Source organism: Limtongia smithiae (genome assembly GCF_038497785.1).
Source record: "Limtongia smithiae strain NRRL Y-17922 unplaced genomic scaffold V1518scaffold_5, whole genome shotgun sequence".
Taxonomy (NCBI): domain Eukaryota; kingdom Fungi; phylum Ascomycota; class Lipomycetes; order Lipomycetales; family Lipomycetaceae; genus Limtongia; species Limtongia smithiae.
Genome location: NW_027117626.1, coordinates 298,594 through 317,486, shown reverse-complemented (window position 1 = coordinate 317,486; position 18,893 = coordinate 298,594). Strand labels below are relative to the sequence as shown.

Below are 18,893 nucleotides of genomic sequence, written 5' to 3'. Positions count from 1 at the left end.
GGACTCTGGGGTTCGTGTGCTACGGATTGCGAACAGCCGAGCTGTAGTAATATCAGCTGTTCAATCGGTTCTTTGTCTTCTTCAAACAACTCAGCTTTTCGTAGTTTCGGGCAGATGACTTCATTTGAATCATTAGTAACCTGCATAAGTTAGTCTATATGAGAACATGTTACTGCCCTCGCAGGTTCGCAGCAATTAGTCACAGGCGCGTTGCGTGGGAAGGCATCCCTAAACCACAACCTGGACTTCACTATCAACGAGCTCCCGGCAAACCCCTACCACGCGAGTCCTGCATTAATGATAGCGGAAGCACGCGCGTACGTATTTTCCAGTCAATTGCGCTCACGACGACACCGACTATAACTATTTACCGACGATTGCTCCGAAAGTTAGCATAGCGTATCGATTGCATTTCACAGACCACTTTTTATTTATTACCAGACCATGACGTCTGAAGAGTCGACCCCATTCGAGCTGGAAGCGTTCCATCTCGAACCATTACCGGAACCGCCTACTATCGAGTCTACAATGAATGTGATAAACGACATCATTTCTACTGCACCGTCGTCATGGAAGCTATCGACCAAGCAGGAGCAATTCAGCTCTGAAGTGTACTGGAAGTATATCGCGAACGAGCTCTGGTATATGCGCCGGTCATACCATGACCCGGAGGCCCACCCATACGAATGGTTCAAGCGGGCACTAGTCGACGACCACTTTGATAACATGGTGGCATACTACGAGGTCGTCAAGTCGGCTCAGCTGGCGGAGGAGCGAGAAGGGGGCTGGCGCGGCTATCTTCTGCAGTACGGCCTGCCTGCTCCATTTGCTCGGAGAGACATCGCGACGTGGCTCTACATCACTGAGCCAGAGGAGAGTAAACATGAGTTTTTCATTGCTGCGATGCCGGCAGATCTTCCATTACCTGAGGACGCGACGACTCGAGGCGTGTACAGCTTCTTCCACCGGTTGCGCAAGACGGAGGACAACAAACTCGAGTGGATTGTTGCACAGACGGTAATGACTTTCTTTCTTCTTTATGTGCCCACTGTCAAGCTGTATGTTAATCTAATTCATCACAGAGCGATATGAAGGGCAACTTGCCTCGGTGGGTGCAGAACATGTCGATTCCTGGTATTATGCAGCAAGACGTTATCGACTTCACCAACTGGATGGAGCTTAATTACGGAGAAACGCCAGAGGACGAGGAGACAAATGCAACTGTAGAGGCAAAGGAGGCGACAAACGAGGAAGAGTAGAGGTGGGTGGGTGGTCAAGATGTACGATATGTGCGGCATAGTTATTTTTGACGTGGGAGAACATATAGAACAAGTACCCCAGTCATTATTGTGCTGTGCAAGAACGCGCATTCTGAACTGCTGTTATGAGATATGGCCAGGACCAGCATGAAACAGAGCGTAATTTAATGACGCAATTTTGAAATAAAAATAGGGCATTTTGTGCGATGTGTGGTTTCATCTGTAGCCTCGAACGTCATCCTGTTGGAATAAGTCGCGGAGTCGTAATTGACTTATCATGTTCCAACTTTTGCTGAGAACATGACGCCGCTATCTTATCAAGTTCCTGCTGAAAACAGCCTCGTGGCAGCTATCCTGGGGCTGAAGCACAACGTGGAATTCGGCAAATGGATTACAGATACCAGTGTGGATGCAAGAGTGGCACGAAGCTTATAGCAGCTAGTGCGGGGGGCGCGGCTCGCGATGTGCACCGCCAGGCCCACAGGATTGCTTCATGCAGCCGCAGACAAGCAGAACTTGATGTCCCAGCAGCGTCTATTTTACGAAGGCAATTGCAGTCGGGAATTGCAGACCATGCAAATGGAAGAGGTACCGTGATCCAGAAGGCGGTGGTGATAGCGGGGAAGCCGGCCGGGGAGCCGAGTGCGGTCCGGGACGACGGAGAGCCGCGCCGGCCGCGTGTGGCTCGGAGAGAGTGCGTACAGGAAGTCGGCGGAGCAACTGTGCTTGTGTGCATCGGCCGCACACACGGATCTGGACTAGCGGCACGCGCTCGCGGGGCGGCTGTGCAGTTAGAGCCCGAAGCGCACATGCGCAGCAGGCATATGTTCCTAAATCAGACGCGCCGCGTTGGGAGAACGCGCCATGGATGGGTCATAGGTTCGTTGTTTATCTCCCAAGGTACAACACATATCTCCCAGCCCGTCCTGTTCCCTAGTCCGGACCCGCCCGTCTGATCCTACACCGCTGCCGCCTCTCCCGCGGCCTTTAAAGACCCCCGCTCCCTCTGATCCGTCCTAATCCACACGCACGCAACCCAAGACAGCTCAAACCAGTCCGAGCCCTCCAGTGCCCTCCTGTCGCGTCCTACATCACTCGTCTCACGGATCTCTTACGCGTTTGGTTCTCCTCCCAGCAATCTCCGCGGCGTATCTCTCTTTCTCGTATCGTCCGTCCTCCCCTTCCTCCGTCTTATATCCTCATAGGTTTTGTGCTCCGGATGCCGCTGTTCGTCAACACCTTCTTCTCAGTCTGGCAGAGGCAGCGAGTCCCTTCTCGTAGTGCGGCATCCGTGGATGACATTGAGGCAGACTACGAATTTATAGACAACCCGGATCATCCTGCCAGTGCACCCGTTGTCGTTTCTAACATCGTTTCACTCGACGCGTCACCGGCACCTGCAGGCAGTTCCCAGCAACTGAAGGTAGAGGAGGACGGATATGTGAGCTTGCAAGTTCGTGCGCCCACTTACGCGGAGGTTGTCGTCAAAGGAATTGCCGCTGCGGCCGCAGTTTCTCCGAAAAAGGTTCCCGCGTCTGCCGTTTCGGTTCCATCTTACCATGTCCGCTTGATGCCATTTCCTTCCGCGACTATCGTCAGAGGACTACCTGGGCCATCACGTACTTGCGACACGAAGGTCTATATCTCTGCCCCATCGCTGTCTCACTCCTACGACTGTGACGATGACGGTATTTTTGCACGCAAGGAGATGCGTTGCCGTCAGCGCGAGAAGTCGTTATATTTGAATAGACGCGCGCGAATTCGCGCTATAATGGGCTAGAGAGTATCAGGCGTTATTTCGGTGTTAGTGACTGCCGCGTTGAGTTATGTGTTACAGCTCTATTACTATGATAGCTACTCATTGTTTTCAGTGTGTTTTGTTTTGCGGATTTTCATTTATGGCGATGGGGCGGGATATAATTTGGAAACTGGGTCTGGTTAGAACAAGCGGAGTTTAAGTCTCGAGGACGGCGCTTGCTCGATGTCTTGTTTGGTTGTGTGAATATTTATTATTAGCAGATTCTCAGTTTCTCGGCAGTATTATTGGTGATACTTGCAGAGTAAAGTTGGAACTGCCAGTGCTGCGCATTCGGTTTGCTAGTATTTTTGTGTTTGGCGAGTAATTTGAGTGACGTTCATCGACTTATGATGTTAATCAATCCTGAATAACTTATGCCCTAGCTAGTCTGCCGAATTGTTGAGCACTATATATATATATATAACAGATCAATAGCTTAGCTAAAGCAGTGGCCTTGCAGTTAGTCGCAGTCGGATCGCCTGCTCTTTGCGAGGCAAGACGCGTTTCGCTCTCCATATTACGCGTTGTCAATATTAGTTGTCTGTTGTGACCAAACTTTGGCTAGTCAAAGTTCTAAATATTTTTCTAAACATAAATCCGAAATAGTGTAATGGTTAGCACGGTCCGCTCTCACCGGGCAAATCGGGGTTCAATTCCCCGTTTCGGAGTAATTTTTTGTGACGCCCAGTTGAATGTCTGCAATATTTTCCCCTCGCGATCATATGCGTGTACAAGCTGCAGGATGTGAGTTACAGTCCAAAAATTGTTCGAAAATCAAGCTCTTGGATAAATGTACGCTTAGCTAGCAATTTGCAGATTTAATTCTACGCAGCACGAAAATGCAATGGGCGCCTGTGATACAGAGCCAACACGCAACACATTGCTTCCTAACGCAAAAAATTGCGAAACACCGGAGAAATGAAATATTCGTCTCCTTTCTCATCACCAGCAACAGGATTCATATATGCAGAACCGCCATGCAGAAGCAATATATCAGTACACAGTCGACGTCGCCGCCATTAGAACATCCTCAGAAATCTGCGTGGATCTTCAACAGTAATCCTGACCTAACTGACGCAGTCATTGTTAATGGCCTTTATGACGCTATCCCAATATCTGATTTTCACGTGTGCGCGCGAGGAAGACATGTCGCCACGCCAGAAACCGCGCTCGCTGTCCTCAGGTAGCCATTCAGAGCCATCGCTAGCCAGGTCATTGACGGTAATCATCTCCACTGATTTATTGTAGTACCTTCGTCGAACGTATTAGGTCCGAAGATTGTAGTAGTTCTGGTTCCGAAATGCAATGTCAAGCTCTCTTATCAATGCCTTCGTAATAATATATTCGCGGTTCTTTGCTTGTGCGTCTTCGTCAAAAAATCTTGCATATATATCCGCTCTGTACGGCACGTATAATCGCCCAATTGTTAAAGCTGAATATGCTGTTGCTCTTCTCGGCCATATACACCGGCAGATAGTATGCACTGCGACCTCCGCTCTCACGTACGAGCGACCGTAACGGAATTTATCGGAGTATATGCGGGAAACCGCGCCGGAAGCTGGTCTGGGATGTAAAGGTGTCTTCCAGTGACTCTTGCAAACACGACTCGTAGACGGCATAGAAGGTGCATTACTGGTGATAGCCAGATGGGCTTATTGATAACAGCAGAAATGCATTTTCTCAATAATGGTTAACTCGTCTAATTATTCTCTCATCAAGGGTACTAAGAGGGTCGTTGTCTTCTCAGAGGTTCGGAATGCGAATCGTATCCGCTGGTGACTCAAGTCTGAGTGATCAATATGCGAATTACTTGCTATGCGAGCATGGCCTTGCTCCTAGCTATTCGTTACTGGGCTTGCATCAAGGCCCGTACCATTTCGTTTCGCTCTGTCTTGTTCCACCGTCAGCAGAACGAGCGTGCGACATTCTTCAAAAAAGTTGAATGCACGTCGAATGACTGTATGTGTGATCGGACAATGCAGGTTGTTATTCGGAAATCTTCCATGCCGAGACTGACTACAGCAATGCGAAATCAAAGTCCATATGAAGAACAGCGATTGCTGTCGCAACCGCTTCTCAAGGCGTTGAGAATAATTAGCTCGTTCAATGAATTCAAATTAGCTAATGATGACATGCACGATAGTATATGTATCCATTTATCTTACGGGTCTGTCCCAAACGGCGGTTCAACCTGTGGACAACTAACAACACAGACTTCATCTCCCTCGGCGCAGTTGAAGTTTGTACACAGTGATTTAAAGTTCGGCTCTCACATGATCTATGTTCCGTCGCGCAAGCTGCTGCGGCTTCTAAGCGCCTGCCTGTTCTACGATGATGCTCTCTAAACATTAGAGCTAAAGAGCATCAAAGCGTAGCGGTTCCGGCACAGTTGCTATTTCATCCGCCAGGTACTCCAGGAGCGCGCTACGTCATGGTCAAAGGAGAGGCAGAAGTTTTTCTGGCTGGGGCCGCGTAAACTCTAGTGAACTTAAGCCTTCACCGAAACATCCCGGGATTTCCAGCACGTAATTGCCTGCCCAAAAAATTCAACGCGAAATTGAGGAACTGACCTCGAAGTTAGTTGTGCTCCTCTGCAACGCCTTCCTAGCTTTGATTTGTGGATAGGCTCGCTCTGTTCTGGTTCTCTTCAGAGGCGCTCCTCCCTGACACGACTCCCGGCTATTTGTTCAGCACTCGGCCTGCCTGCTCGACTAGAGTTTGCTCATGGTCTTTATTGATCGTCTGACGACCTCACTTGCGAGTATTCGTGGCCAAGCACGGCTACTACCACGGCAGACCAGAAGCATAGCCTTACAGTATCGAAATATTTCATACTCCGTCGCCAGAATGTCGGAATACAAAAGCGTTGCGGCCACTGACTTCAAAAGTGCGTACATGTCCGTCTGTTCAGGGACTCCGGGACTGCCAGTGTAGATGTTCAGATTAGCTAATCGTCTGCAGGTGACACTGTCACGACACCTACCCCCCGGATGCTGCAGGCGATGCTAACGGCGACCCATGGTGATGACGTCTACAAGGAGGATAAGACCACGAACGACTTACAGGACCGCATTGCGTCCATGGCGGGCAAGCCTGCTGGCCTGTTTGTCGTGTCCGGAACTATGGGCAACCAGCTCTGCATTCGCTCCCATCTGCACCAGCCGCCATACTCAATCTTGTGCGACTATCGGGCGCATGTGTACACACACGAAGCTGCTGGTCTTGCAATGCTGTCGCAAGCTATGGTCACACCCGTTTGGCCGAAGAACAAGATATACCTCACCGCTGAAGATGTCAGACGCTATCTAATTTGTAAGTGATTTACGAAACTGCCTAGAAGGTGGTTAACCATGACTAATATGGATAACAGTGGGAAATGATATTCACACTGCGCCAACTCGGGTCATTTCGCTAGAAAACACCTTGGGTGGAGCGATCATGCCAATTGAGGAGATTGCGAAAATTGCTGCACTTGCTCGGAAACACGGCCTTAAGCTCCATCTTGATGGTGCTCGCATTTGGAACGCGTCTGCCGAGACCGGGATCCCGATTTCCGAGTACGCCAAATACTTCGACTCGATCTCGTTATGCTTATCCAAGGGCATTGGCGCCCCTATTGGCACCGTTATTGTCGGCGAGCGCGATTTCATCGAGACTGCTAATTGGTTTAGAAAGCAGCTTGGCGGTGGCATTCGCCAGGCTGGTCTCATTGCGGCGGCTGCGGACGCAGCGCTGACCGAGCTCTTCCCCGACAAGCTAAAGCAGACCCATATGGTTGCGAAGCAGCTCGCGAAGGACCTGTACGACGAGTTTGGGATCGTCCCTCAGATTCCGGTCGACACGAATTTCATCTTTTTGGATATGGAGAAGGCCAAATTGGATCCCGAGATTCTAATCGAGGAAAGCACCAAACTTGGAATTACGGTTGTTGGCGCGCGAATCGCGATCCACCATCAGATTTCGCCAGAGGCTATCGAGAAGCTGAAGCAGGCAATTCGCAATACCGTTAGGATCTGCGAGGAGAACGCCCGAAACGGCAAGGAAATTGACAGCATGAAGTTCTGTGGCGTGTACGACAAGATCGTGGCCGACAACTAGATTATTCGTTGATTAGTGTTAACTGGTGGATAGAAATATAGAGCATGTTTTTATTTAGCCTGGGCGGGATATATTTCAAATTTGCAACCAATTGTACTCAAGCTCAGGTACTTCTACACAGTAGTTACTGTACAATTACCATTATATACACGAAATATTATGGATCCTCATTAGGGGGCATAACGTAACAACAAAACAAATCACAAATCTATGGCTTCTCAGTGTATGCATATCCTAATCATCTCAGCTCCATAGCGAAAACCACGATCTTTTCCGCTTCTGTAAATCAAGCGAGAGCTGCTTGTAGTGCTCCATTTCACCGTAGCAGTCGCGGCCCCACTCGCATCCGGCCATGTTGACAACAAAGTCGCGGTCTTCTTCGTTGTAAAAGATGCGTCTGTCTCCTGCCTGATCGTTACACGCTCCTGGAGGGAAAGAGTTGATAAGTCGCTGCGGAATGAAAGCAATGCCGCTTCTGATCCAGGCTTGGCCAGTGTAAAGGTGTTCCTAAATTTGCGTCAATATCTGCTGGTCATTCATATGCCAAACATAGCATGAGCTTACCAATGCGTCCTGCTCCTTATGTTCCCATTGCATATGTCGCTGCTCATAGAACACCGGATCCCACCAGATATCTAGCAAAAAGTCTGTCCATTCGCTTCGACGGATAAAGAAACTGCCAAGATTGAACCCGCCGCAATCTTGTGGAATGATCATGTTGATCTGATGATTGGATTCAACAAATGGAAGATTCGTTGGTAGCGCTAGTGGATTGTATGACGAGATGTTGCGATACGTGACGTTGTCAAGGCGATTGAACACCTGCCGTTCGAGGGTGACGCTTGGCTCCATAATGTACGTATGCAAATCTACCCACCAGAACCATTCGGCCTTGGGGTACTGTTTCATCGTTTGCCGAATCACATCAACCTTCTCCCACGACTCTCTCCATTCCTACAAATTATTAGAAACACTCTCACGCAACACATTATGCAAGGTGCAAAAGTACTCACATGTGCATATCTTTTCTTGATCGACATATCCTGTATAGCTAGATCGTACCCTGGAAGCTATTAGTGAGCGGTATTTAAATATGACGAGCTTAACAACCTACCGTGCTTGTCAGCATAAGCTCGCTTGTTGGCTATGCTCGTTCGCTCGACGGCCCATTCCTGCGGTCCTTTCCACTGCATCACTCCGCCACCTTGATTCACGGCCAAGATAATCACGAACTTGCTCGAACCCCACCTGAAGGCTGGCAGAAACCACAGACCCGAGTTTGAAAGGAAGTGGTAAAGTAGCAGTCCCGTGAAGATAAGAGCAAGAATCCGGCGCCGCATAAGGATCTGTCGTAGCCGTCTTAGGGACCGCTTCGCTGTGTTGATAGTCCGCGTCGCCTTCGACGTGGGCGCAAAGAGGCTATCGTCTTTATCCTTCATGACGTCATGTGCGTGTAGAAGGATCGGCCAAAAAGCAGGAGCAGACGAAAGTCTGAGAGAACGGATTGCCGGGGGCAAACGATGGCTCTGGGAAGAAAGACTAGGTATCGGTGAGCTTGCGTGACAGGGGTCGTTGCTGGCGTTGGTTAAGCGGAAACTCGTTTGGCAGCCGTAACAACGACGTAAATTCGAGCCGCGCGTGAACACGATCGCGCCCGCTGAAATGCAACAGCAACGAGCGGGACTCAGGTGCAAAACTCGTCTGCCTGGAAATAGACTTGCCGGTGCAACAGTCGCCACTAACTGTCTGCCTGTTCTCCAACGGTTTACGACGGTAGACTGCGCGAGAGTGCATCCTCTCGCGTTGCAGAGCAGCAACCCAAACCCTACACCACGGCTCTAATTATACACGTCGCGTCAACTCTAAATTATTCTTTGGACACGCGTTTGTTCTATTTGCACTGCAGAAATCGATTTCCGACGCGTGCTTGTTTCTACGCCAAGTCGCTTTCTCGATTCCTATCCCGCGACAAGTCTTTACAGTCGACTTGCCAGCATTTCGAGCTCAGTTAAAACGTCGAGCAATCACCGGCCGTGAGGGACTCGTTTGCATTCTTCCCCTGTGTTCTCCTTGGCTCGACAAGACGGCGACGACTCCTGCCCAGAAACGGCCTAACACACAGATATCGTTCCTGATCTGATTGCCGCTCGACATGTCATCAAGTGCAGTATCATCTGGGCGCCACCCGCAAGCGCACTCGGTGCATCACCGGAAGCACAAGGGGCAGAGCTCATCTTCAGAGAGGAAGAGTTCACCCGAGTCACCCAAGCGTCTTCAACAGTACTATGAGAGCGATAATCGGTATGCCGAGGACGAAGTATGTTTGACTTGTTTGCAATTGCGCAATTGCGTGTCTAACAGCTTGCAAATCAGATGTCATTCGAATCGTTTGAGAGATACGCTGCTCCGCTCCTATTCACTGTTCTCGCGTTTGCTTCTCGAATGTACAAGATCGGAGCGTCAGATATTGTGACCTGGGACGAAGCTCATTTTGGAAAGTTTGGATCTCATTATCTCAAGCGCGAGTTTTACTTCGATGTTCACCCTCCACTGGGAAAGATGCTCGTTGGACTGTCTGGATTTCTGTGTGGATACAACGGCTCTTTCGAATTCAAGTCAGGCGAGCACTACCCTCCGGAAATCAATTACACGTTTATGCGACTATTCAATGCTACATTTGGTGCGCTGTGCGTTCCTGTCGCATTTTTCACGGCGAGAAGCCTGAAGTTCTCTACTCCCGCTGTATGGCTCGTCAGTCTCATGGTTCTCTGTGGTAAGTTGTCCCGAGTCATGTAGTAGTGGAATCCCGGCAAACGCTAATGTGACGTCTTAGAAAATTCATATGCGACGATCTCACGATTTATTCTTCTCGACTCTATGCTTATGCTCTTTACATTCACGAGCTTTATGGGACTGGCCAAATTCCACGAGTACAAGAAATTACCATTCTCCTTGGGATGGTGGTTTTGGTTGGTCTTTACCGGTGCTAATATCGGATTCGTTACTAGGTAGTTAGCTGCATGTAGATAGGCTTGCTTTGAATTCTCTAACTAACGTGCGAGCATCTGCGCCGTATAGTGTGAAATGGGTCGGCATGTTGACAACTGCACTTATTGGCATTTACACAGTTCACGAGCTATGGGACATGTTTGGAGATTTAAAGCTTCCCAAGGTATGTTGTACGTCTGCATTTACTGAGGGATAAATGCTGATCAGACCAGACGATCTACGCGAAGCATTGGGCCGCGAGAATCATGTGCTTAATCATTATTCCGTTTGCGATTTACTTGGCGTCGTTCAAGATCCATTTTCTGATTTTGGAGAACAGCGGTCCTGGTGATGCCCAGATGCCGTCGTTGTTTCAGGCCAATTTACGCCATTCTCCTCTTACCAGGAGTCCGGTGGATATTGTCATTGGATCCAAGGTCACGATTAAGAACATGGGCTATGGTGGCGGCTTGCTGCATTCACACGTGCAGACATATCCCGAAGGTTCTGAGCAGCAGCAAGTTACTTGCTATCATCACAAGGACGCGAACAACGAGTGGGTTTTCCTGCCCGTCCGCGAGGAGGAGGACTACAATCCAGAAGACCCTGAGCTAAGATACATCAAAAACGGCGATACGATTCGCTTGTCTCATCATATGACAAGCCGGAATTTGCACTCGCACTCCGTTGCCGCACCTGTTACAAAGGCTCACTGGGAAGTTTCTTGCTACGGTAACGCCACCATCGGTGATGAGAAGGACTACTGGGTTGTAGAAATCCTGAAAGATACCAAGCATAACGACCAGAAGATGCACACGCTTACATCTACGCTGCGATTCAAGCATAAGGAACTTGGCTGCTACTTACGTGCTGCTAATGTCAACTTGCCGCCATGGGGATTCAAGCAGGTCGAAGTTACTTGCGACAAGGAGAACCATATGTACGATCCATACACTTTCTGGAATATTGAGCAGCATGATAACGAGAAGCTACCACCGGGCGACGCTAGCGCGTACAAATCACCGTTTCTACGCGACTTCGTTCACCTGAATGTGGCCATGCTGACGACAAACAATGCGCTAATCCCGGATCCCGACAAGCAGGACGAGCTTGCATCGAAGCCATGGCAATGGCCATTATTGAACGTTGGACTGCGTATGTGTGGCTGGAACGACGACATTATCAAATACTACCTTCTAGGAAACCCTGTTGTTATCTGGGGATCTACTGTCTCGATAGTGCTGCTTGTTCTTATGACCTTCGTTTACTTGTGCCGCTGGCAGCGGCACTACACTGATGACTTGACGCCGAAGCAAGTTGATCATTACATATACGCTGGTATTTACCCCGCGCTGGGCTGGGTGCTGCACTACGTGCCGTTCCAGCTGATGGCGCGAGTAACTTATGTGCATCACTACCTTCCGGCCCTATATTTCGCGATATTAACGTTTGGATTTTGTTTCGACTTTGTCACGAAGCAGCTATTCGGTGGAATCCGATTTGGCAAAATTTTCTTAGCGGCGTCTTATCTGTTTACTTATGCTACCGTGGTTGGCGTGTTTTGGCTGTTCTCGCCAATATCGTTTGGGATGGTGGGCAGCCATGAACAGTATGAGTACCTGAACTGGCTTGACACGTGGAAAATCTAGGATAGCAGGTAGGTTCAGCTTTAGTCATGCATATGCAGAAATCAAGAATCGACTGGAAGCGGGGAAAAAAGCATACACAAATTTGTAGTAGAAGTTAAATAGTTCAGCGACTGACATTTATGACGATGTCTGGCAGGTGTTTCTGGTACGACTCGCATCTGCCTGTAACACCAGTTCGGAACACTTTATAGTTACGGCCTAGGGGCTAAAAGTACAATCGGCTCATCTCACAAGCAGAGCATTATTGATGGACTATCATAATATCAATGACTCACTTGGACTTGCTCGTCTGAGATCGATCGGTCCACGTCCTATTGTCGACGATTTCTGATTTATACTTGGGCGACCGTATTCCAGCTGACAGAAACGCTAGGTGACGTAGTAACACCGCCTTTGATAACAAGCCTGTTGTACTTGTTTCAAATGGTGTCAAAAGTGCCGTTAGCGATTAATAATTGACCCGACGGCGTCATCTGTTAGCTCTGCCGAACAACAAACCAGTAAACCATCAGTTCAATGTGTAAATTCCCTACTAGCCTTGCTGACAGAAAGAGAGATTAGGGCCAGTGATACGCACGAATCGGCAGTCAGATGGACGGGGAAAGAGAATAGCAAAGATTAAATTAGGAAGTCGGTGCGCATGGATAAGATAAGGCGTAAACAAGAGTTGCAGAACTGTGTACTAGGGTAGCTACGCGTCAGAACGCGTTCTTGAAGATCTGACATGAAACAGCAAATAGATCTATATTTACCAGCACTGCATGAAGTGAGAATGGAAAGCAATGAATTTCAGTTGGAAACTACAGTGACGATAGAGTGGGAAACTTGCAAGATGTTGGTAGAGAGGCCGCCGATTGTGTCAACGGAGGCGCCGATCTCATGCGTCTGGGGCGCTTGCGCTAGCGCGTCTGGTGGTGTTCTCCGGAGGATGTGTCTACTAGCACATTCTCACTAGTTACTATTACAAGCACTGCTTTACAGGTCCATCTGGCTTCCTGCTAGACTACTATGCGTGTTGTGCTATATTGATTTCTTGGAATAATGCTGCATCTGATCCGTGGAAGGTGGAGCAAGCAGACTTGATCATGGATCACTTCAGGTCTCGTTCAAAGTAGAGCAGGCAAATATGTCGAAACCTGCTCTAGTCAGTTGGCTAATTTATCTCGAATCGTCATGACTCTTCAGCATACTGTACACACGCCAGCTCTTAGAAATTCATACGAGGTTGACAATGATAGCCAAGCCAGTTTACAGATCGTGCTTAAACTTCAGGTCACAATATAGTTCAATTTGCAAATTCGCTAATCCATCTAGCCAGCCGTGCGCATCGGGCTACTGGTAATTGAAGGGTCTTATTTTGTGACAAGTCCGAGCTGATGGCCAGATCTTTAGTTGGTTGAAGTTGAGCGTGTCTAAGGGGGGGCCGAAGGCAGTCTGGCCGATGCACCAACAAAATACCTCATGTTGCTAGATAGATGTGCCTATGCAGCTGTGAAATCCCAATTGAGCACAGGCGGTAAAGGAAGAGTCGAGCGCGAGTGTGCAAGTGTCCAATATTGCGCGATTGCGCAATATTAACTCGGGTGCCAGCCATGCACAGCTATGCAGGCCAAATCTTAGCTGAAGTGCTGCCCAGATATATATGTGCGAGTGTAGGCAACCGCAAGTCCACGGCCTGTCGAGACAGGCTGGGAGTAGAAGATGGTGTTGGAGATGGTCTAGGACGAATTCGGCTAAAGCGGACGCGCGTCTCACTTGCACGCCAGCGAACTCGGCCTGCGTCTCTGCTTCAAGAGTCTCCAAGGGTAAGGGCCTCCAATGCTAACTGTGTTATGCTTGTTTCCTTTGACGCGCCATGACGTTGTGGACAGGCTCAGGGGCGCCGGCGGGGTATGTCCGGCAGAAGTGTAGCTGCACTGGGTTTGCTGGGGCACTAAGTGCGGAGTAGCAATTGCGTTTGTGCTGCGGAGCAGCCGCGCATCGGGATCAAGCCGTCGGCCGGCGTCTGTCGATTTCTATCAGACTTTATCAAATTTCCTGCGAAAGCTCGGGGCAGAGCAATGTCCCAGAGTAGCCGCGAGGAATTTAATGAACTGAATGGATTAATCTCTATATCGCATGCAACTCGCAACGGTGGCAGATGCCTTCTTATAAAGGAAGCAAGTGGGTTGATGAGATGGCAATGGCGGCGGATAGAGGATACCGCTGTAAAGACAGACACAGTTGCGAGGCGATAGCTACGATGGTGCGGCATCTGTGCTCGCACTTGGACGCTAGCAGCTAGCTTCATACCGGTATCTCCACGCCCAGCGAGCGTGTTAACGAGTAGGACTCTAGCGTGAACGGCTTAACAGGCTTAAAACCGAAGGCTAAGCCGCTTGTTGGTGGGCAGGGGTAGAATTCTGACACACCTTTAGGACTCCTCAAATGCAGGAAAAATCTTTCCCTCATGTAGCGCCCAGCTAACTGGGAACAAGCGGTCTGGCTAACCACAAGGAATAACAATAGCGACATGCGGAGTGCGCATGTGATGCGAGGGTCAGACCGAAGTTGCTCGTTCTCGCGACTTGTTCTGTGACGGCGAACGGCGAAATTTATATGAATCAAACCTCATGTGCCCCAGCTGACCCGACGTAATTCAAAGTTTAGAGTTGGAACAGCCGACGCTGATTTTACAGTTGTGGGAGCCGTGACGAGTAACCCACCAGAGCCAGGTTTGCGGGGCACCTTGCACCTACCTTGCTTCGCAGTTAGCTCCTCGTTGGAATTGCTGAACCGGATCACCTGACCCAGTCAGCAAAATTGGAGCACTGAACCCCTGCCAAACGAGGGGATATGCAGGACCGACGACGCATGACTCCTCTGCAGGAAATCTCTTAGACTCGGACTCAAGAAATACCAAGAACGAAGGCAGCGGCGGCTCGCCCTGGCACACATTTTTCTGCTGCAGGGTTGATTCAGCCGAGAGCTGGGTGTAATTTTACGAGCCAGCAAATTGCTGGGCTTACAAGCGAGTTCGCAGTTTGAGTTTGCTATTCACATTGCGGCGCAGACATGTGGCAAAGTCGCTCGCCGGGAATTATTATGATGCTGTCGACGGGTTATCGATCATCTTGATAATTGACTGCAGTCTCGCTGGTTGCGGGTTCGAAGTGATATAGATGGGCAGTGGCGCATGTGAATGCAACGGATCATTGCGATATGGATCGGAACACGGAACAGCATTCTCCAGAGCTAGCCGAACATATGTCAACAAATCGACTGAACTTGATGCTTGATTGCCACTGCACAAACGAAGGGATTATATTATGCTGAATTTTCAGATGGAGCATGTAAGCAGTCTTTTTAACGCGTGAATCAGATAGAGCGGATAACGATTTGATATCCGGTATGTTGCGGGCGACGAGCGAATCCTACTTCGTCTTGATGCCGATCGGTCGATAAACTTCGGCATTATTTTCTCAGGGCTTGCGAGGGTTTGCTCGGCACAGATTCCGAAGGATAGATTGAACTGGAAAACGGTTAGACCTACGAGGAAGACTTTCGGAAGGCTGTGTGATACGAGGTGGCGGCTGCGGGTTTCCTCCGTCTTCGTCGGTCGCCTGACAAGACAAAATGAGCTGGGTGGTTGAGCGACAGGTGCACGCGGCGAAGGGTCGGTTCCGTAGGCTTTGGGAAGCTGTTCGTGCGAGCAAGCTTGCTGGTTAATTTGCTGAAGACATTCGGACGACAGCCAACCGTAGAGCAGCGATTTGTCAATCCGAGGGCAACACTCCGGAACCAGTTTGTTATCACGGCCGCTCAGAAATTTGCCCTAGGCAGTTTAAAGACCTGGCACTGGCCCGTGGATAGGCGTTCGCCGTTTTGTCTCTGCGTATCGAACGGTACGGGCACAGAGCTGGTTTAGTAGCATAGGAAGGAGAGAAGGTTAAGGCTGTGTCCGTGCCGGAGATAGACCGATAGGGCAAGCGCGCCAAGGCAGTTCAAAGCCGACGGATGCCAAGGACATCGAGGAACGAATTCGTAAAGTGCGCGGCAGCCAGAGAGGGGCAGCCAGAGATGAGGGTGTGTAATACATGCAGTCTGCGCGCGCGTCATGATTATAGGTGTGTGGGTGGCAGTGTACGAAGTGTTTTGTGCCGCGACCATGCGCGGGACGACGAGGAGCCGGGATAGAAGAACGGAGGATCGCGAAGGCCGACGACAGGAGAGGCGAATATGGTCGCGCGACCACTTTGTCCGGGGCACTGGTGGCGATACTGAGGCGCTGACCGGACTGAACAGCGCTGATGCTGGCGGCTATGTACGACACGGAGCTTCCTTGGCGCTACAGGCAAACCTGTCCAGCTGCTCCACTGCTACTCCATGCTGCAGCCCTAGCATCCGTTTCTGCCATTGCCGGCGGGGGTCCGGTAGGATCGTGTTTGGGGCATGGGACGTGAAGGGCCCGCACGTTGTGTTGAGAAGGGTGGTAAGACGCAATTTCTATCGCCACGCCGCATGTGGGAGCCCGCGCAATGACGTATGTGGCCGGCATTGAACCAATGCTCACGGCCGTAACGGGAAGGAGGTCAAGCGACCCGCAGCGCGAACTTACGCCGGGTCAGGCTTGGCGTCCGCGCGTCCTTTCGCGGCTACCGGGCACGCGCGTCCTCGCGCTTCCCAGCGGCGGACGGGCGTCGGCGACGATTGTAACCACGCGAAGCCAGCGCTTCCTCCCCGCCGCGTCTCTCCCATATTTTTTCCATTCTTGTTAGTTTCCGCCCCTTCGCGTTGTCTCTGCGTCCCTTTGCCGGCCGCCAGCTCCGGTCTTATCTCTTGTGCCGCCGCCCCCTTGTAACCTCCGCTTTCTGCTCTTGTCATTCGCCTTCGTCGCACCGCTCCCTCTCGTCCCCTCCCTTTCCACTGCACTCTCACCACAATGCGTCGCCGGTCAGCAGCGCTCCTCGCGCTGTCCGTCATCCTCTTCGTTGTCGGCATCCGCTCGTTGTCCATCTCCCTCGACGACAGCCGCGATGACTTTGATGGAATCGTGCCCATGTCTATCACACATGAGCAGTTCTACATCGCACCACCGCGGACACCATCAAAGCCGCCGCCAAAGTACTTCTCCGAGCCCGCTATCAGGCGCAAGAAGCAGTGGATCGGTCTGCACTACGACAAGAAGACCTTTAAGGGCGAGCTCAGCGACGAGGACCGCGCTACCGGCATCCGCCATATGCTCGCCGCATGGTTCGCCTTCAATAGCGATAACAACATCCAGTCGTGGATCGCCCACGGCACGCTTCTGGGTTGGTACTGGAACGGAGATCCATTGCCATGGTATGGCCGACCTTTTTCTTATATTGCGGCGTGTGTACTGACCGTGGCAAATTAGGGATGTCGATGTTGACGTGCAGATGTTCGTCCGCACCATGCAGGAAGTGGCGCACAAGTTCAACTACACCACGTACACTTACATGGATGACGACAACAAGCCCCACAAGTATCTTATCGACATCAATCCTTACTTTATTTACCGATCGCGCGGAAACGGTATGAACGTCATCGACGGCCGCTTCATCGATACGGACAATGGCCTCTACATTGACCTTACTGCCCTTGCCGAAGCCGACCCCATACGCCATCCCAACATCGTTTCATGCAAGAACAACCACAAATATCTAATTGATGACATTGTGCCTCTGCGTCAGACGCTGTTTATTAACAAAACGACTTACGTGCCGTACGAGTTTGAGAAGATCCTACAGAAGGAGTACTCGAGACGCGCCCTTACAAACGGCCGTTTCCAGGGCTACGTCTTCAGTATACAAGACCAGAAGTGGCTCAGGGCTCAAGACTTTGCCGCATTGAAGCGACCGCAATCCGATATCGCGCATGGACACGTTTTTAGACCTGACAATCGCAAGATGAGAATTGCCACCGCCGATGACTTCAAGCCGCAAGACATACCCGAATCTCCCGCTCCTGATGACGACACTACCGCAGTCAAGATTCGCGCTGCTGAGGCAGCAATAGGACGGATAGGAATGAAAGATAATATTCAGATTGTTAAGGAGAACAAATCGGACATGCCTCCACGATTCCTCGTTGGAGCGGCCGGTCGCAAGAGCGGTCGTCGTCGTCGTGATATTAGCAGCGCGGCTAGCGCTGAAGGGCAATAGTCGTGTTCTCTCTGCATTTTGCTTTTTTGCGGGATCTTTCCAACTATACGCTTCGCATATTTCGTCATTTCGCAGCTTACTGCTCGCAACTGAGTAGCTTTTCTTGGTTAATCATTTCTCTCATCGGTTGTTCGCGTTGTGCCTGTTGGCAATATTCATGCGGCATGCGCGATTTTGCATTATCATAGCGTATTCATTTCACAGGTATTGCCGTCACATTACTATCTGCCTTGTAATTTTTTGTTGAGATGTGGCGGTGTATTCTACGATGGCTTGATTGGATTACCGCTAAGGAAGAGGAGGTTACTGATTTGTCAAGGTGACACGGTTTGTTATATAAGCTCTTTCTTCTGCATTCTTCTCTTTATGCATGTGTCTGCCAAAGTGTGCGGGTGTAACCATCGCGTACCCTGTTATCTCGCGGAGTGTCTGGATCACTTGGATGTTCATTTGTTTATGAGTTATGCGTAATTCTAGCTGTGGTGACGACTTTATTTTTATGTACATATTTGGGATATATATTGGCGGATCGACTGTAGAAGTAATTGAATAATGAATGAAAATGTATAACTTAACAAAGTGGTATGATGTATGACACAGGCTTCTAGATCTTTAAAGACACATAAATGTAGGTAAGTTTCATGGCAATGATATCTCAAAGAAGAGCATTTGTTAGGCCTTCAATATGTCATCGAAGTGGACTTCAAATGCGGCATAACTACAAAATTAGTATGCGCTTATGCTGTAGTTGATCACCCACCCTTGTAGAACCGAATTATTTTATAGTTTCTAGGCAACTTGGCCGAGTTGGTCTAAGGCGTCCGACTCAAGAGTTATTCTCTTTCACGATTATCGTGGTTTCGGATCTCGCAAGGGGCGTGAGTTCGAATCTCACAGTTGTCACTGAATTTTTTTTTCCTCTCATGCTGTGCGTCTT

The 18,893-nt window shown here is 49.9% G+C and overlaps 6 protein-coding genes and 2 non-coding genes across 8 annotated transcripts; 7 read left to right on the top strand and 1 right to left on the bottom strand.

The window, feature by feature from the left end:
* Positions 1–239: 239 nt before the first annotated feature.
* On the top strand, positions 240–1,508 carry V1518DRAFT_415872 (uncharacterized protein). The gene is made up of 2 exons (XM_066903908.1): positions 240–1,017; positions 1,083–1,508. Exons 1-2 carry the CDS (start codon positions 445–447, stop codon positions 1,257–1,259), a joined length of 750 nt encoding a protein of 249 aa, XP_066759784.1. The 5' UTR covers positions 240–444; the 3' UTR covers positions 1,260–1,508.
* A 2,145-nt stretch (positions 1,509–3,653) lies between these two features.
* On the top strand, positions 3,654–3,725 carry V1518DRAFT_t30. The gene has a single exon. It is a non-coding gene; the product is annotated as a tRNA-Glu (tRNA).
* A 1,041-nt stretch (positions 3,726–4,766) lies between these two features.
* Positions 4,767–5,564, top strand: V1518DRAFT_252829 (uncharacterized protein). Its single transcript, XM_066901004.1, has one exon. The coding sequence runs from the start codon at positions 4,857–4,859 to the stop codon at positions 5,400–5,402; it is 546 nt and encodes a 181-aa protein (XP_066759783.1). The 5' UTR covers positions 4,767–4,856; the 3' UTR covers positions 5,403–5,564.
* Positions 5,565–5,583: 19 nt separating this feature from the next.
* On the top strand, positions 5,584–7,310 carry V1518DRAFT_415867 (pyridoxal phosphate-dependent transferase). Its single transcript, XM_066903907.1, has 3 exons — positions 5,584–5,944; positions 6,019–6,369; positions 6,428–7,310. Exons 1-3 carry the CDS (start codon positions 5,782–5,784, stop codon positions 7,153–7,155), a joined length of 1,242 nt encoding a protein of 413 aa, XP_066759782.1. The 5' UTR covers positions 5,584–5,781; the 3' UTR covers positions 7,156–7,310.
* Positions 7,195–8,951, bottom strand: V1518DRAFT_415865 (galactosyl transferase GMA12/MNN10 family-domain-containing protein). Its single transcript, XM_066903906.1, has 4 exons — positions 8,270–8,951; positions 8,169–8,218; positions 7,720–8,109; positions 7,195–7,662 (listed from the first exon to the last, which is right to left on the bottom strand). Exons 1-4 carry the CDS (start codon positions 8,592–8,594, stop codon positions 7,399–7,401), a joined length of 1,029 nt encoding a protein of 342 aa, XP_066759781.1. The 5' UTR covers positions 8,595–8,951; the 3' UTR covers positions 7,195–7,398.
* Positions 8,952–9,307: 356 nt separating this feature from the next.
* V1518DRAFT_427068 (Dolichyl-phosphate-mannose-protein mannosyltransferase-domain-containing protein) lies at positions 9,308–11,792 on the top strand (the record flags this gene model as incomplete). Its single annotated transcript, XM_066906020.1, has 5 exons — positions 9,308–9,472; positions 9,529–9,928; positions 9,989–10,163; positions 10,234–10,327; positions 10,377–11,792. The coding sequence occupies 5 exons, from the start codon at positions 9,308–9,310 to the stop codon at positions 11,790–11,792; spliced, it is 2,250 nt and encodes a 749-aa protein (XP_066759780.1).
* Positions 11,793–16,713: 4,921 nt separating this feature from the next.
* V1518DRAFT_427067 (LicD family-domain-containing protein) lies at positions 16,714–17,956 on the top strand (the record flags this gene model as incomplete). Its single annotated transcript, XM_066906019.1, has 2 exons — positions 16,714–17,114; positions 17,170–17,956. 2 exons carry the CDS (start codon positions 16,714–16,716, stop codon positions 17,954–17,956), a joined length of 1,188 nt encoding a protein of 395 aa, XP_066759779.1.
* A 792-nt stretch (positions 17,957–18,748) lies between these two features.
* V1518DRAFT_t31 lies at positions 18,749–18,859 on the top strand. The gene has a single exon. It is a non-coding gene; the product is annotated as a tRNA-Leu (tRNA).
* The last annotated feature ends 34 nt before the right edge of the window (positions 18,860–18,893 follow it).

Excerpts from the sequence above, each read along its gene's own strand:
- V1518DRAFT_415872 (XM_066903908.1), top strand. The coding sequence starts at position 445 with ATGACGTCTGAAGAGTCGACCCCATTCGAGCTGGAAGCGTTCCATCTC. Across the intron at positions 1,018-1,082 it reads AGTGGATTGTTGCACAGACG|AGCGATATGAAGGGCAACTT; the intron begins GTAATGACTTTC and ends AATTCATCACAG.
- V1518DRAFT_252829 (XM_066901004.1), top strand. The coding sequence starts at position 4,857 with ATGCGAATTACTTGCTATGCGAGCATGGCCTTGCTCCTAGCTATTCGT.
- V1518DRAFT_415867 (XM_066903907.1), top strand. The coding sequence starts at position 5,782 with ATGGTCTTTATTGATCGTCTGACGACCTCACTTGCGAGTATTCGTGGC. Across the intron at positions 5,945-6,018 it reads TGCGGCCACTGACTTCAAAA|GTGACACTGTCACGACACCT; the intron begins GTGCGTACATGT and ends AATCGTCTGCAG. Across the intron at positions 6,370-6,427 it reads TGTCAGACGCTATCTAATTT|TGGGAAATGATATTCACACT; the intron begins GTAAGTGATTTA and ends TATGGATAACAG.
- V1518DRAFT_415865 (XM_066903906.1), bottom strand. The coding sequence starts at position 8,594 with ATGAAGGATAAAGACGATAGCCTCTTTGCGCCCACGTCGAAGGCGACG. Across the intron at positions 8,219-8,269 it reads AGCTTATGCTGACAAGCACG|GGTACGATCTAGCTATACAG; the intron begins GTAGGTTGTTAA and ends AATAGCTTCCAG. Across the intron at positions 7,663-7,719 it reads ATAAGGAGCAGGACGCATTG|GAACACCTTTACACTGGCCA; the intron begins GTAAGCTCATGC and ends ACGCAAATTTAG.